Source organism: Rhinopithecus roxellana, chromosome 7, assembly GCF_007565055.1.
Source record: "Rhinopithecus roxellana isolate Shanxi Qingling chromosome 7, ASM756505v1, whole genome shotgun sequence".
Classification (NCBI taxonomy): Eukaryota; Metazoa; Chordata; class Mammalia; order Primates; family Cercopithecidae; genus Rhinopithecus; species Rhinopithecus roxellana.
In genome coordinates, this window is record NC_044555.1 from 1,917,886 (window position 1) to 1,930,866 (window position 12,981).

General features: G+C 41.4%; 1 protein-coding gene across 1 annotated transcript; it reads right to left on the reverse strand.

Annotated features, from left to right (window-relative positions):
* Positions 1 to 10,148: 10,148 nt before the first annotated feature.
* On the reverse strand, positions 10,149 to 10,954 carry FTHL17 (ferritin heavy chain like 17). The gene has a single exon (XM_010376797.1). It carries the CDS (start codon positions 10,858 to 10,860, stop codon positions 10,309 to 10,311), a length of 552 nt encoding a protein of 183 aa, XP_010375099.1. The 5' UTR covers positions 10,861 to 10,954; the 3' UTR covers positions 10,149 to 10,308.
* Positions 10,955 to 12,981: the final 2,027 nt, after the last annotated feature.

The following is a 12,981-nucleotide window of genomic DNA, read 5'->3' on the forward strand; positions in this document are numbered from 1 at the left end:
CTGTCCGGCCAGCTCTTCCTCTCTCACAAGTTTTAGCTATGCTAAGCATCTTTTATAGAATGATCCACACCACTGCTTTTTGATTCAAATGCCTTCACTTCTTTACCCTCTGTTTTCCATACACATTCACAGACTTGAAGAGTGAGTGGAGGAAAAAAAGCAAATCATTTTCTCGATATTAAAGTTGCTTTATTCAGTGTGTGTTTCTCACATTTTTATTTTTTTATTTATTTTTATTTTTATTTTTATATATTTTTTGAGACAGAGTTTCACTCTTGTTGCCCAGGCTGGAGTGCAATGGCACGCTCTCGGCTCACCGCAACCTCCACCTCCCGGGTTCAAGCAGTTCTCCTGCCTCAGCCTCCCGAGTAGCTGGGATTACAGGCATGTGCCACCACCCCGGCTAATTTTGTATTTTTAGTAGAGATGGGGTTTCTCCATATTGGTCAGGCTGGTCTTGAACTCCTGACCTCAGGTGATCCACCTGCCTCCCAAAGTGCTGGGATTACAGGCGTGAGCCACCGCACCTGGCTCTCACATTTTTAATATGGGAAATCCTCCCAGACAGAGCCTACATTTCTGCCAACCTCAATAACATTGTGGGTTGGACCATGATGATTATAATTATGTTTGGGCTCTCCATCTTCCTGCCACCTTCAAGTCTCCACTTCTCTCCCTAACATCTTAGGTAAGTTTGGCATCAAACTTCTTTTCCCGGAGCTACCACTTACAATGAGATCATTCTCCCTCTGGGGCCAGGAAGAGATCAGATTAGGTAAAGCGGGTTTTCCTGATTTGTTCAGGGGAAAACTCCCCTTCCTCTACTTCAGCAAACTCTTTCCTTTTAACACCTTCATTTTCAATAAGATGTAGGTTGACAGATTATAGTGAAACTCATGTGCGGGGGTTACTGCAAATATCAGAGGGCCCTGAAATCCGGTTAGTTTGATGCCTTAGGAGCCCTCACCCAAGGTTCTTGGATGAATCTGCTGTTAATTGTCTTATCAGGAATCCTGTCTAGTTTTGGCATCGAGTTCTATGCAAGCAACTCTTCCGCATCAAAGGACTACTGCATTTTGGATTGCCTCTAATCAAGGAAGTTTGTCAAAACTCTCCAGAGTGAGAACAGACCCCAAACACCTGAGGCCTTCAGTTTTCTTTTTTACCTTTTCTGGTAGATTTTTTTTTTTTTTTTCCAGCAGGTCTCTCTTGGGAACCTTTTAATGGAGAAGTGGAGGTTGTCTGTGATCAGAGGAAATTCCATTTAGTACATTTCCAGAACAAATTGTGAGAGAAAGTAGCTCAGTTGTTTTGTTGTGAAGTCTACAAATTGTCTTCACCAGGGAATACATGGTTGTTCTCCTTTCTGAGAGCTGGAATGAGCTTTTGACTCCTCACTGGCCCCTGGAGTTGGCCCCAAATATGGTCTTGCCCATTAGGAAAGCAGATCAAGGGCCAATAACTTGATCTGCTTTCCTTGTGGGCAAGACCATATTTGCCTGAGAAAACTTAATTTTAATAACTGATTAATATTGTATTTTCAGGTAAGTGCCACATTTCACCAATCCCATGCTGCTGCCTTTTTTTTTGTTGTTCTCATAATAGATGTGCAACGAATTTCCACAAGGTTTCCTGACACTTCTTGCATCCATGTCTACACCTGCAGTATACATGCCTTCACTTTCCATGTATTCTCAACCTACTGAATTTACCCTATACTCCTACCTCTCTTCCTTCAAGGGCCTCTTGGACTTAATAATCCACTGCAGTGTATCAGACTCAAAACAAAGGTGAGGCAACTAGTCAGATATGCTCCTTTTTAGGAAGTCTGCATTTCTGTCTTTTCCAGGTCACAGAGGTAAGTGATTTCCTAGGGGAACTAGGAGCTAAGGAATCAAAGTTCTTAAAGAAAATGGGGTCAGGACAATTTTTATTGTGAGCTGGATATGTCCCTGAGAGGGCTTCCAGATGATTTTCAAGATAGCTTACAAAAATTCTAGACAGGAGAACCACGACAGGAACCACACCAACAATGCCCTGCAAAAGATCCACGGCACCCTCCCAGGCCAGTTTATGTCTGAAGAACAGGTTAGAAGATGTTTGCATAGGAAAATGTTTATTTACAATTTATTTAAGAATACTCAATTCTGCAATAGATACAAAAAACAAATAACGATAGGTGAAACTAAGTGTAGATAATTATTGTGAAACATATTGGACATGGACAAAGCAGGCAGAATATATGTGTGCTGAATAAGACGGGATGGAAGGCTGGGCGTGGTGGCTCATGCCTGTAATCCCAGCACTTTGAGAGGCCAAGGCAGGCGGATCACCTGAGGTCAGGAGTTAGAGACCAGCCTGACCAACATGATGAAACCCCATCTCTACTAAAAATACAAAAATTAGCTGGGCGTGGTAGCAGGTGCCTGTAATCCCAGATACTAGGGAGGCTGAGGCAGGAGAATCGCTTGAACCCAGGAAGCGGAGGTTGCAGTGAGCCAAGATCGAGCCATTGCACTCCAGCCTGGGCGACAGGAGCGAAACTCCATCTCAAAAATTAAAAAAAAAAAGGGGGGGGGGGATGGAAAGAACAAGTAGAAACCAAATATTCATGATAGTTGGAACATCCTTAGATCAGCTGCTCATTGGTAATAGTTATCTGGTCCCATATGTCCTCTCTCTCATATACTAGATTAAAACACCTGCTTAGCAGGTGACCTATGAGTTATAGTTGTGCCCAGGAGTACTTGCCCCTGGATCTGTCTGTTAGAGCAGATGTGTGTTGACTTTAGCTATCTTCATTGCTGGTCCTCATAAGCATACAGTCAGTGGGCAAAGCTAAAGCATAAAAGAGACAGTGAACATTTTCTGACATGGGATTTAGGCCGCATGGTCCTTTCATCCTGCTAGCATTCTCTCTTCTCTTCACTGCCCTCTTTCCTTGTTTCTCACTGTATGCTCCATATCATTCAGTAAACACTGTGAAATGAGTGTCTTTGTTTGATCTGTGAGCCTCTTGGTTTGTGACTCCCTGTATATCCTATCTGGCAATGTATTTGAAGGCTACAGAAACATCAAGGCAATTTCCAGTCATGACAAGGAGTGACAAAAGTTAAAGAAACTGACACTTTGGCCAACAAGGGGAGGAGAAACTGACAGAGACACTTGCAGACTGAACTATAATCTGAGCTCTTCTAATTTCTAAGCAGCAAAGGCAAAGAGACAAAGGACCCAGTTGTAATCTCCCAAATACCATGAGAGGCCCAGAGAGAGAAGGGCACATCAACCCAAGGGGTCATCCTTTTTCTGGGGCTGAGGTTGTACAACATGTTACTGATTCCTTCACTCACCATGGTACCTGGGACAGAAAGTCTAAGTACAACAAGACAAAAGTGAGTGACTGCAGGGTCCAGCAGGTAATTAAAATCACTAAAGAGGCACTTTATTGCCACAGTATTCTTTGAGGTACCTAAGTTACATTGCTTTAATGACATGTACTGTGGTGAATTGGAGAATATGTATGCTTTAAGATGGCAGCTGAAACTCAGTTCCATATGAAGGTTCCCATGGGAACAGGGCCCAATGTAGCCAGAGAGTCAGCATTTTCAAAAGGAGCCAGGAATATATAATTTTACGAGAACTTTCCCAATTAAAAGTTCATTATCCACAAAACAAGTTATACCAAACATAAGAAGATAGAAATTATATCAAGTATCTTTTCTGACAGCAATGATATAAAACTAGAACTAAATAACAAGAAGAACTTTGGAAACTTTACAAGTACATGGAAAGAAAAGTTTCAGTATACAAAAATCAACATACAAAAATCAGTAGTGTTTCCATATGCTAGCAGTGAACTATCTGAAAGAGAAATCAAGAAAACAACTCCATTTACAATAGCTAAAAAAAGATACCTAGGAATAAATTTAATCATGAAATTAAAAGATTACTGCAAACTCTAAAACATTGATGAAAGTAATTGAAGAGGAAACAAATAAATAAAAAGATATTTCATGTTCATGGATTGGAAGAACTATTATTGCTAAAATGTCTATACTACCCAAAGTGATCTACAGATTCAATGCAATCTCTATCAAAAAATCAGTTACATTCTTCACAGAAGTAGGAAAAAACCCCTAAAATTTGTATGGAACCACAAAAGACCGCTGAATAGCCAAAGCAATTGTGAGCAAAAAATAATAAAAATAAAAATAAAACCCCCCACAACAACAACAACAACAACAAAACAAACAAACAAACAAAAAAACAAAAAGAACCAATCACTAATCATCAGGAAAATACAAGTCAAAACCGCAATGAGATATTAACTCACGCCAGTTAGAATGGCTATTGTTAAAAAGACAAAAGATAACAAATGTTGGTGAGGATGTGGAGAAAAGGGAACTTTTGTGTATTGTTGGTAGGTATGTAAATTAGTATAGCCACGATGGAAAACAGTATGAAGGTTCTTCAAAAAATTAAAAATAGAACTACCGTATAATCCAGCAATACTACTACTGGGTATATATCTAAAGGAAATGAAACCAGTATGTCAGAGAGGCGTTTGCACTCATATGTTCATTGCAGCATATACGGAATAGCCAGGATATGGAATTAACCTAAGTATCCTACAACAGATGAATGGGTAAAGAAAATGTGGTATATCTACACAGTAGAATACTACTCAGCTACAGGAAGGATGAAATTCTGTCATTTACAACAGCATAGGTGAACCTGGAGGACATTACGTTAAGTGAAATAAGCCAGATACAGAAAGACAAACACTGTACATTCTCACTCATATGTGGAATCTTAAAAAGTTGATCTGATAGAAATAGTAAGTAGATAGTAGTTGCCAGAGACTAGAGACTGGGAGAAAAAGGAGGGTGGGAAGTTACAGTTAGAAAGGAAGAATTAGTTCTGGTGTCCTATTGCACAGTAGGGAGACTACAGTCAACAATAAGGTGTTGCATATCTCAAAATAGCTACAGGACAGAATTGTGAGTGTTCTCATCACAAAGAATTCATAATAAATGTTTGAGATGATGGATGTGTAATTATCCTGGTTTGATCATCACACAAAGTATATGCATATCTAAATATCACATGGTACCCCATATACATGCATGATTATTATGTGTCAATTAAAATAAAAAAGTTATAAATCATTGACTTTTCAAGATGTTCATTTTAAAATATGATTTATCTAATAAAAGGGACAAGGACTCTGGAAAATGGCTAATTCTAGAGCTGGGGCAGGGAAAATACATCATGAGTCTGGAGCATATTATAGTGCTGAAAAGTAAGGAAATGCTACACACATACACACAGAGGATGAGACTATGTCAAAGGAACACAGGAGCCAACTGGAGGATCTCCAACTGGTCAAATGTGGAACAATTTGAGGAACAAAATAAATAATGTGGTTCAGGATTATAACCCAAAATAATAAATAAATATCCATGAATCCATAGTGAGATAAATAAATGATTGAATAAACAAATGGGAAAGAAGGTACAAATTTTTCTTATAGAAGGATTCCAAATATTATAGGTAAATACTCTGTGCATCCATGCGGTGCTCTTCCTCCTAGCCTCTTGAGGGTGAACTGGACTTGATGACTCACTTTAAAGAACAGAGTTTGGAAAAGGGAAAAATAGCAACTTTAAGTGGAGAAACCTGGCCAATACCTCTAACAAAGCAATAAAGGTTAAGACTGCCAATGATAAGTCATGTTCATGTCATATAGCCTCAATGATAGGATGTGATGAAATATACACTCCAGAGGTAAAGTGGTCTTTTTCCCCAAAACCCAGAATCTCATTCTAATCATGAGAGCAGCACCTGACAAATCCAAATTGAGAAACATTCCACGAAATACGTGATCAGTAGTCTTCAAAGCTGTGAAGGTTATGAAAAATAAGGAAAGACTGAGACAGAGGAGACCAAGAAGACATGACAATTAAATGCAATGTAGAAACCTGGATTGGAACTTGGAACAGGAAAAGAATGTCAGTGGAAGAACTTGTGAAATCTGAATACAGTGTGGGGTTTAGCTAATAGTAATGTGCCAATTTTAATTTTTTATTTTTGACAAATGTACCATGGTTCTGTAAGATGTTAACATTACAGCAAACTGGGGAAAGGATATGCAGAAATTGTACCATCTTTGCAGTTTAAATGTAAAATTTAAAATTATTCCAAAGTAAAAAGGTTGTTAAAAAATCATTAGTCCAAGCAAACCACGTCTGTAGATGAATCTGGCCTGAGGCCTTCTGTTGGATCCTCTGGTTTAGAAGGAAAATAAATGTTCCCATGACATTGTTCCCCTGAATCATCAGAGATCACAATAAGCAATCAGCCCTTACCTTGAAGATCAATCCTCCATTACACTTAGATGTATAATCTTTTCTTTCCTCCTAATAAATGTCCTGATCTTTCCTCACTCCTATACATATATATACACACACACATATATATACACATATAGACACACATATATACACATATATATACACATATATATACATATACAAATATATATGTTTTTTCTTTCTCCTTCCTGATATGCTAATGTAATGGTTGGAGCTGTAATAGCCATGTGGATCATGAGATGACCTTTGCACTGGAAGCCCTGTTCAGTGGAACAACAAGATAATGTATTTTATCAAATCAAACATACCAATTTAAGGCACACCATTATTCTATGTACCACAGAACAAGAAAGTGCTACCAATTAAATTAGAACACAGTGTTTTCTTATCCCTTAGATTTTAAAATTTCAGTTACTGGAAAATCTCTTTTACACTTATTTAAGCACAGACTTTTGTTATTGAATCAGTCTTGTGTGCACACATAAAAAGGAAACTATGTGCTAAATAAATTGTTTCAAGTACTGCTAGAACTTCAGTTTCAAATTTCAACTCTTCTCAATCACTTCTGTACTCAGAATCATTGATATCTCTTAATATCGTCCTCTGTGCCATCAAACGTGCTGCTAACGCAGTATTTTTTAAAAGAGTACACCTCTAATATCTCCAGGACTTTTTCTTAGCCAATGATATCATTTTGTTGAGTTTTGCAGTGCATCCTTAGGCAATGACAGGTATGGCCGACAGTGATTGTAAGATACATCCCAATTTCAAATATGTTAAAATGTAAAGAAAAAACATGTGCCTCTTGGAATCCACGAAATGTGATTGAAAGCTCTTCCACGGTAGCCCTGAACTGTTTTCTTCCATACTTCTTTTATACATGAAAAAGAAAACCTATCTTTTTTAAGACTCTGCTTTTCTGGTCTTTGTTACTACTCATAACCTAACCCAAACCAAACGGTCACAGGATTCCTAAAAATATGATAGCCATGAGTACTTTCCTTTCTTACTGTACCTCATCCCACCCCTATAGCTCCCTTGACTAGTGAATCAAGGTGTCAATTTCTTTGCTTTTACTTTTCAGGTGTCCTCACACTTTGCTAATATGATTACTCTCATTTCACCTTTCCCTTCAGCTTTCCTGAAGCAAATTCTCCATCGATATTTCTCTGAACCTGAACTCAGGACTGCAATAACAACAGCAACAACAGCAACATCAGATGATTTGTAAAACAAAAATTGTTATTTTAAAATCTGAAGCATAGTATCACTTTCAAGATTACAGATAATGCTTTCCTCTACTAAATACTTGATTAGATACGTCTCTCAGGCTTGTGAAAAGAAACTAATTGCTGGTAAATGAAAAGAAAAATTAAAGGAGAATTTAAAAATCAGAAATGTAGAGCAAATTTCCAGAGTAGAGAAGATTCAGGAGAAATTAATGGGTGCTTTGTACTGCTTGTCACACACATTTCTAAGAAAAAAAATACTTTTCCTTTTTCTGGAAAATGAAGTACAAGTTGTCAGTGACAACCATCTATTAAGAAATTTCCTTTTGTGATAGAGTGAGGGTTTTTTTCCCCAGAGGTAAATTATTCAACACAGTTAATTTGAATCCGTGTTTGAGTCTGAGATGAAGTTATCAATTTTACCATTTTTCCTCAGTCCCGATACTATCATTGCCTGAGACTTTGGTACCCATAGCAACAGCCACTGTTTCGGACATCATTGCCCCAAGCAACAGAGCACAACGAATGACTGACAAGCCTCCAGTTGTATGTCTTAGGGTGATATTTTCCAGGGCTGGAAGACTGCGGCACAACTCACTCTCAAGTATTGAAAGTCAGGCTATCAAAGAATTGGGAAGGCTGTGGGTATGTGGGAATGTGGTCCACCTGTAAGAAGTTTGCTCACTCGTTTTGAGAGGAATGTGGCAAGGGAGGGTGGGAAAATCAGACTTGCAGCGATGGATAAGGCCAAGACATTGAAAAGTGCCAGTGGGGCCAGCTTGGTCTAAATGTTTCTCCTGTTTTTCCCACAGTTGCCCCACATATTCAAAAGGTTGTTTGTGGACCCTAAAACTGAACCAAAAGGAAGGGATTTAGGACATTCATGTTTTTGTTGCAGTGGAACAAGAATAGAAACAACTGAGCTGCCGCTTTACCTAGACTTCCCAGCCAGGGATTCTGAAAGAAAAGCTGTGAAATGTGACACTACAAGTAGTGGCATGTGATAGGCACTGGAGTGTAATCACAGTCCTCTTTGAGTCTTGCAGGTGAGGAAATCCTGCTTTTCCCCAGGTAAAATAAAAGGATGTAGTTCTAAGTAGACTTCTCTGCATTATCCTGGGGTGTCTCTGAATCACAGGAAAGGGAAAAATGGGATAAAGAGGGGGCCCCTTGACCAAGATGGAACTAGTCTGACGTCAGCTGTAGATCTCAGTAAAGAGACCACAACAGGCAATGTATAGATTACAGTACACTGTGCATGATAAACATACAGGGCTTCTCTGCCCAGGCTTTGAGATGAGCTAGATTTGCAGATAGAGCGTGTGTGTTTTGTAGCCACCCCATTTACCTGCTATGCTTGAAGAGAAGCCACTCACAATGAAGACATGTGGTGGACGGATGGTGCACTCTGGGGATTTCCAGCCCTAAGGCCTTCTTAAGTATTCAGTGCCAACTCAGGCAACAGTGTGACTGTCTGTTTCAGGGAGAGAACCTGAACAGAGGGGTTCAAGTGTACAGGTGTTGGCTGCCTTCCTGTGAGGTGCCCTACTACCTCATATAGTCTGTTGCTCATTCTGAAGGCTTCTTTCATATGAGAAGGATTTTGGCTAAGGTTTAGAAGCTGTCTCCACCCTAGGCTAGAAGGCACACCTGTAATTAGGAGCGAGACTACAGTGATCAGAGCTGTCTTTAAGAGTGTTGGGGGATTTCCCTCCCTTCTGGGGCTGGTTATTTGGCTAGATTCCCAGTCTACCCACACAATCTTCTTTAACCCGTTGATAGACTTGCAGGGTAACAGAAAGAAAAAGGAACATGGCATCAGAAGATCGAAGTTTATGTCCAGATTCCACAACTTCTTGCCTCTATGGCCTCCCTTTTTGTCACTAATAAAGTCGTGATACTTGTCCTTCCTTATTCCTGAGACTCTTGTAAAAACAAAGTACAACAATGTAAATAAAAGGGCTTGGACTTGCAAAGTGCCATTTTAGATTGTCAGCCCCTTGGCTATGGGGAAGCCAGCTTAAGGCTCCCTTTGTTACTGTCACCCAGAGTGAGCTTGCCAAAGAGGTACCCTGCTATGCTGTCACCCACAGCCCCCACTTGCTACTCAGAATCAACAAACATTAACATTGGCATATTTTAATAAACTACAAGTTTTCATGTAAAGTTGAAGACCCCTTTGTTTATTTTAATCCTTGCCCAATCCCATTCCCTTCACTTCTCCCTCAGAGGCAACCACTATGATGAATTCCAGACCATGTTTTACACTTTACCATGCCTATGCTCCCACAGCCACCAGGGCCCAAGACCACCCACCCCACCCCATCCCACCCCACCCCACCCCACATACCCAGGTAGTTTACAAAGGGAGGACGAATGTATTTTCCAGGGGTCCATAAAATACCATTCCCCTCCACCCCTGCAAATCCTGAGATGCATGCAGATCGGGCAGGGGTGGGTGGAGAGACTGCTGGATACCTACTTTAAACCTGCATGGGGATTTGCCCTGATTCCTAAAAGGTGAGAGTTGCAGGTGCGCATCAACTGGACACCTTTATTGCTTTGAGAACCAGATAACTTTATTGCTAACAATGGTAAAACTTAAAGATAAAACTGAAGAGAACGTTCTGAAAGGGCAACATGCACGCCCCGCCTTGTGGCCCGACCCAGGGAAGGGACCCCGTGGCTGTGGGGCCAATCTGGGCTCAGGTCTCTTTGACGCGGCCGCCCAGGGTGAGCTTGTCGAACAGGTACTCAGCCAGGCCGGCTTCCGGGGAACACATCTTGCGCAGGTTGCTCACGTAGCCACCCAGCTCTTTGATGGCCTTGACTTGCTCGTGCAGGTAGTGGCTCTCCAGGAAGTGGCACAGCTGGGGGTCGCCCTTCTCCACGGCCAGCTGGTACAGCTCCAGCAGGCTCTGGTTGACGTTCTTCTCCAGGTGGAAGGCGGACTCCATAGCCACGAGTCCGCTCTCCCAGCCTTGGCGCTCTGGCTTCCTGATATCGTGAAGGCGGATGCGGCCACCGCGCAGGTTCTGCAGCTTCATCAGCTTCTGGGCATGCTCCATCTTGTCGTCCGACAGGCGCAGGAAGTAGCGGAAGAAGTTCTCCAGGGCCACGTCGTCCCGGTTGAAGTAGAAAGCCATGGACAGGTACAGGTAGGACGTGTAGAGCTCCAGCCTGATGTGGCTGTTGATGGCGGCCTCGCAGTTGGTGTCGTATTTCTGGCGCACCTGCGACGGCTGGGCGGTGGCCATGGCGGGCAGCGCGGGTGCGGGCGAGCACACGGGCGAAGTCGGTGCGGTAGCGAGAGTAGCGGCTGAGGTGACGAGAATGGCGGATGGTGAAAGGCGGGTGTGTGACGAAACCAGAAGTGGGCAGTGGCGACCGTTAGGGAGGAGCGCTCTCTGTCGGTGGGGGGAGGGGCCGGGGAAACAGAGTCGCGGGGCAAGGGGGTGGGGGCACGAGCACTGACTTCCGTCGGAAATCCCGGCCACTTGGCACTGAACGTTTCAAGACCATCTTTTAAAAATAACTGCTCTAGGCCGGGCGCGGTGGCTCAAGCCTGTAATCCCAGCACTTTGGGAGGCCGAGGCGGGCGGATCACGAGGTCAGGAGATGGAGACCAACCTGGTCAACATGGTGAAACCCCGTCTCTACTAAAAATACGAAAAAAATTTAGCCGGTCGTGGTGGCGGGCCCCTGTAGTCCCAGCTACTTGGGAGGCTGAGGTAGGAGAATTGCTTGAACCTGGGAGGGAGAGGCTGCAGTGAGCCGAGTCCACTGCGCTCCAGCCTGGGCAACAGAGCGAGACTTGTCTCAAAAAATAACAACAACAACAAACTGTACGATTGAGATACAATTCCTATGCCATGAAATTCACCCTCTGAAACATTTCCGTGGTTTTTAGTATGTTCATGAATTTGTGTAACTATCACCCCATCACCAAAAATCTAATTTCAGAACGTTTTCCTTATTCCAAAATGAAATCCCCTACCCATGAATAGTTACTGCCCATCTCGCCTCCCTCACAGGCCCGACAACCACGAATGAACTCTCTGTTTCTAGAGATTGAATTACTCTGGATATTTCAAATAAATGAAATCATACTATATGCAGCCTTTATATGGCCTCTTTCATTTAGCATATTGTCTTTAACTTTTATCTTTCTTATGGCTGAATTATATTCCATTGTATGGATATACCACATTTTATTTACTCATTCATCAGTTGCTGGGCATTTGGATTGTTTCTTTTTTTTTTTTTTTTTTTTTTTTTTTTTTTTTTTTTTTTTTTTTTTTTTTTTTTTTTTTTTTTGAGACGGAGTCTCGCTCTGTCTCCCGGGCTGAGTGCAGTGGCCGGATCTCAGCTCACTGCAAGCTCCGCCTCCCGGGTTTACGCCATTCTCCTGCCTCAGCCTCCCGAGTAGCTGGGACTACAGGCGCCCGCCACCTCGCCCGGCTAGTTTTTTTTGTATTTTTTAGTAGAGACGGGGTTTCACCGGGTTAGCCAGGATGGTCTTGATCTCCTGACCTCGTGATCCGCCCGTCTCGGCCTCCCAAAGTGCTGGGATTACAGGCTTGAGCCACCGCGCCCGGCCGGATTGTTTCTATTTTATGACTGTTTTATGACTAATGCAGCTATGAGGATTTTTATAATAGACATGTTTTCAGTTCCCTTGGGTATGTATATACCTGGGACTAGAATTGCTGGGTCATATGTTAAGACTCTGTTTAACATTTTGAGGAACTGCTAGACTGTTTTCCAAAGTCCCCTCATCATTTTACATGCCCACTAACAATGTATGAAGGGAGTTCCAACACTGTCATTGTCTTTGTTGTTGTTTTAGTGGATGTAAAGTGGTATCTCATTGTGGTTTTGATTTGCATTTCCCTAATGACTATTGATGTTGAGCATCTTTTCATAGTCATTTGTATATTTTCTTTGGAGAAATCTCTATTCAAGTCATTTGCCCATTTTAAAATTGGGTTATTTGTATTTTTATTGTTGAGTTTTAAGAGTTCTGTATATATTAAGTGTGCAAGTTCTTTTTTAGATATACGATTTGCGAATGTTTTCTCTCATTCTGTGTTTTTTTTTTTCACTTTCTTAGTGGTGTCCTTTGAAGCACAAAAGTTCTTAATTATGTTCAATTTTTTTGTTTTTCTCTTGTCACTTGTGCTTTTAGTGGCCTATCTAAGACACCATTGCCTAATTCAAGGTCATAAACATTTATGCCCAGGTTTTCTTTGAATAACTTTTTAGTTTTAGCTTTTACATTTAAGTTTCTAACTCATTTTGAGTTAATTTTTGTATATGATATGAGGTCGTTGTCCAATTTCATTCCTTTGTGTGTGGATACCCAGTTGTCCTAGCAC

Excerpts from the sequence above, each read along its gene's own strand:
- FTHL17 (XM_010376797.1), bottom strand. The coding sequence starts at position 10,860 with ATGGCCACCGCCCAGCCGTCGCAGGTGCGCCAGAAATACGACACCAAC.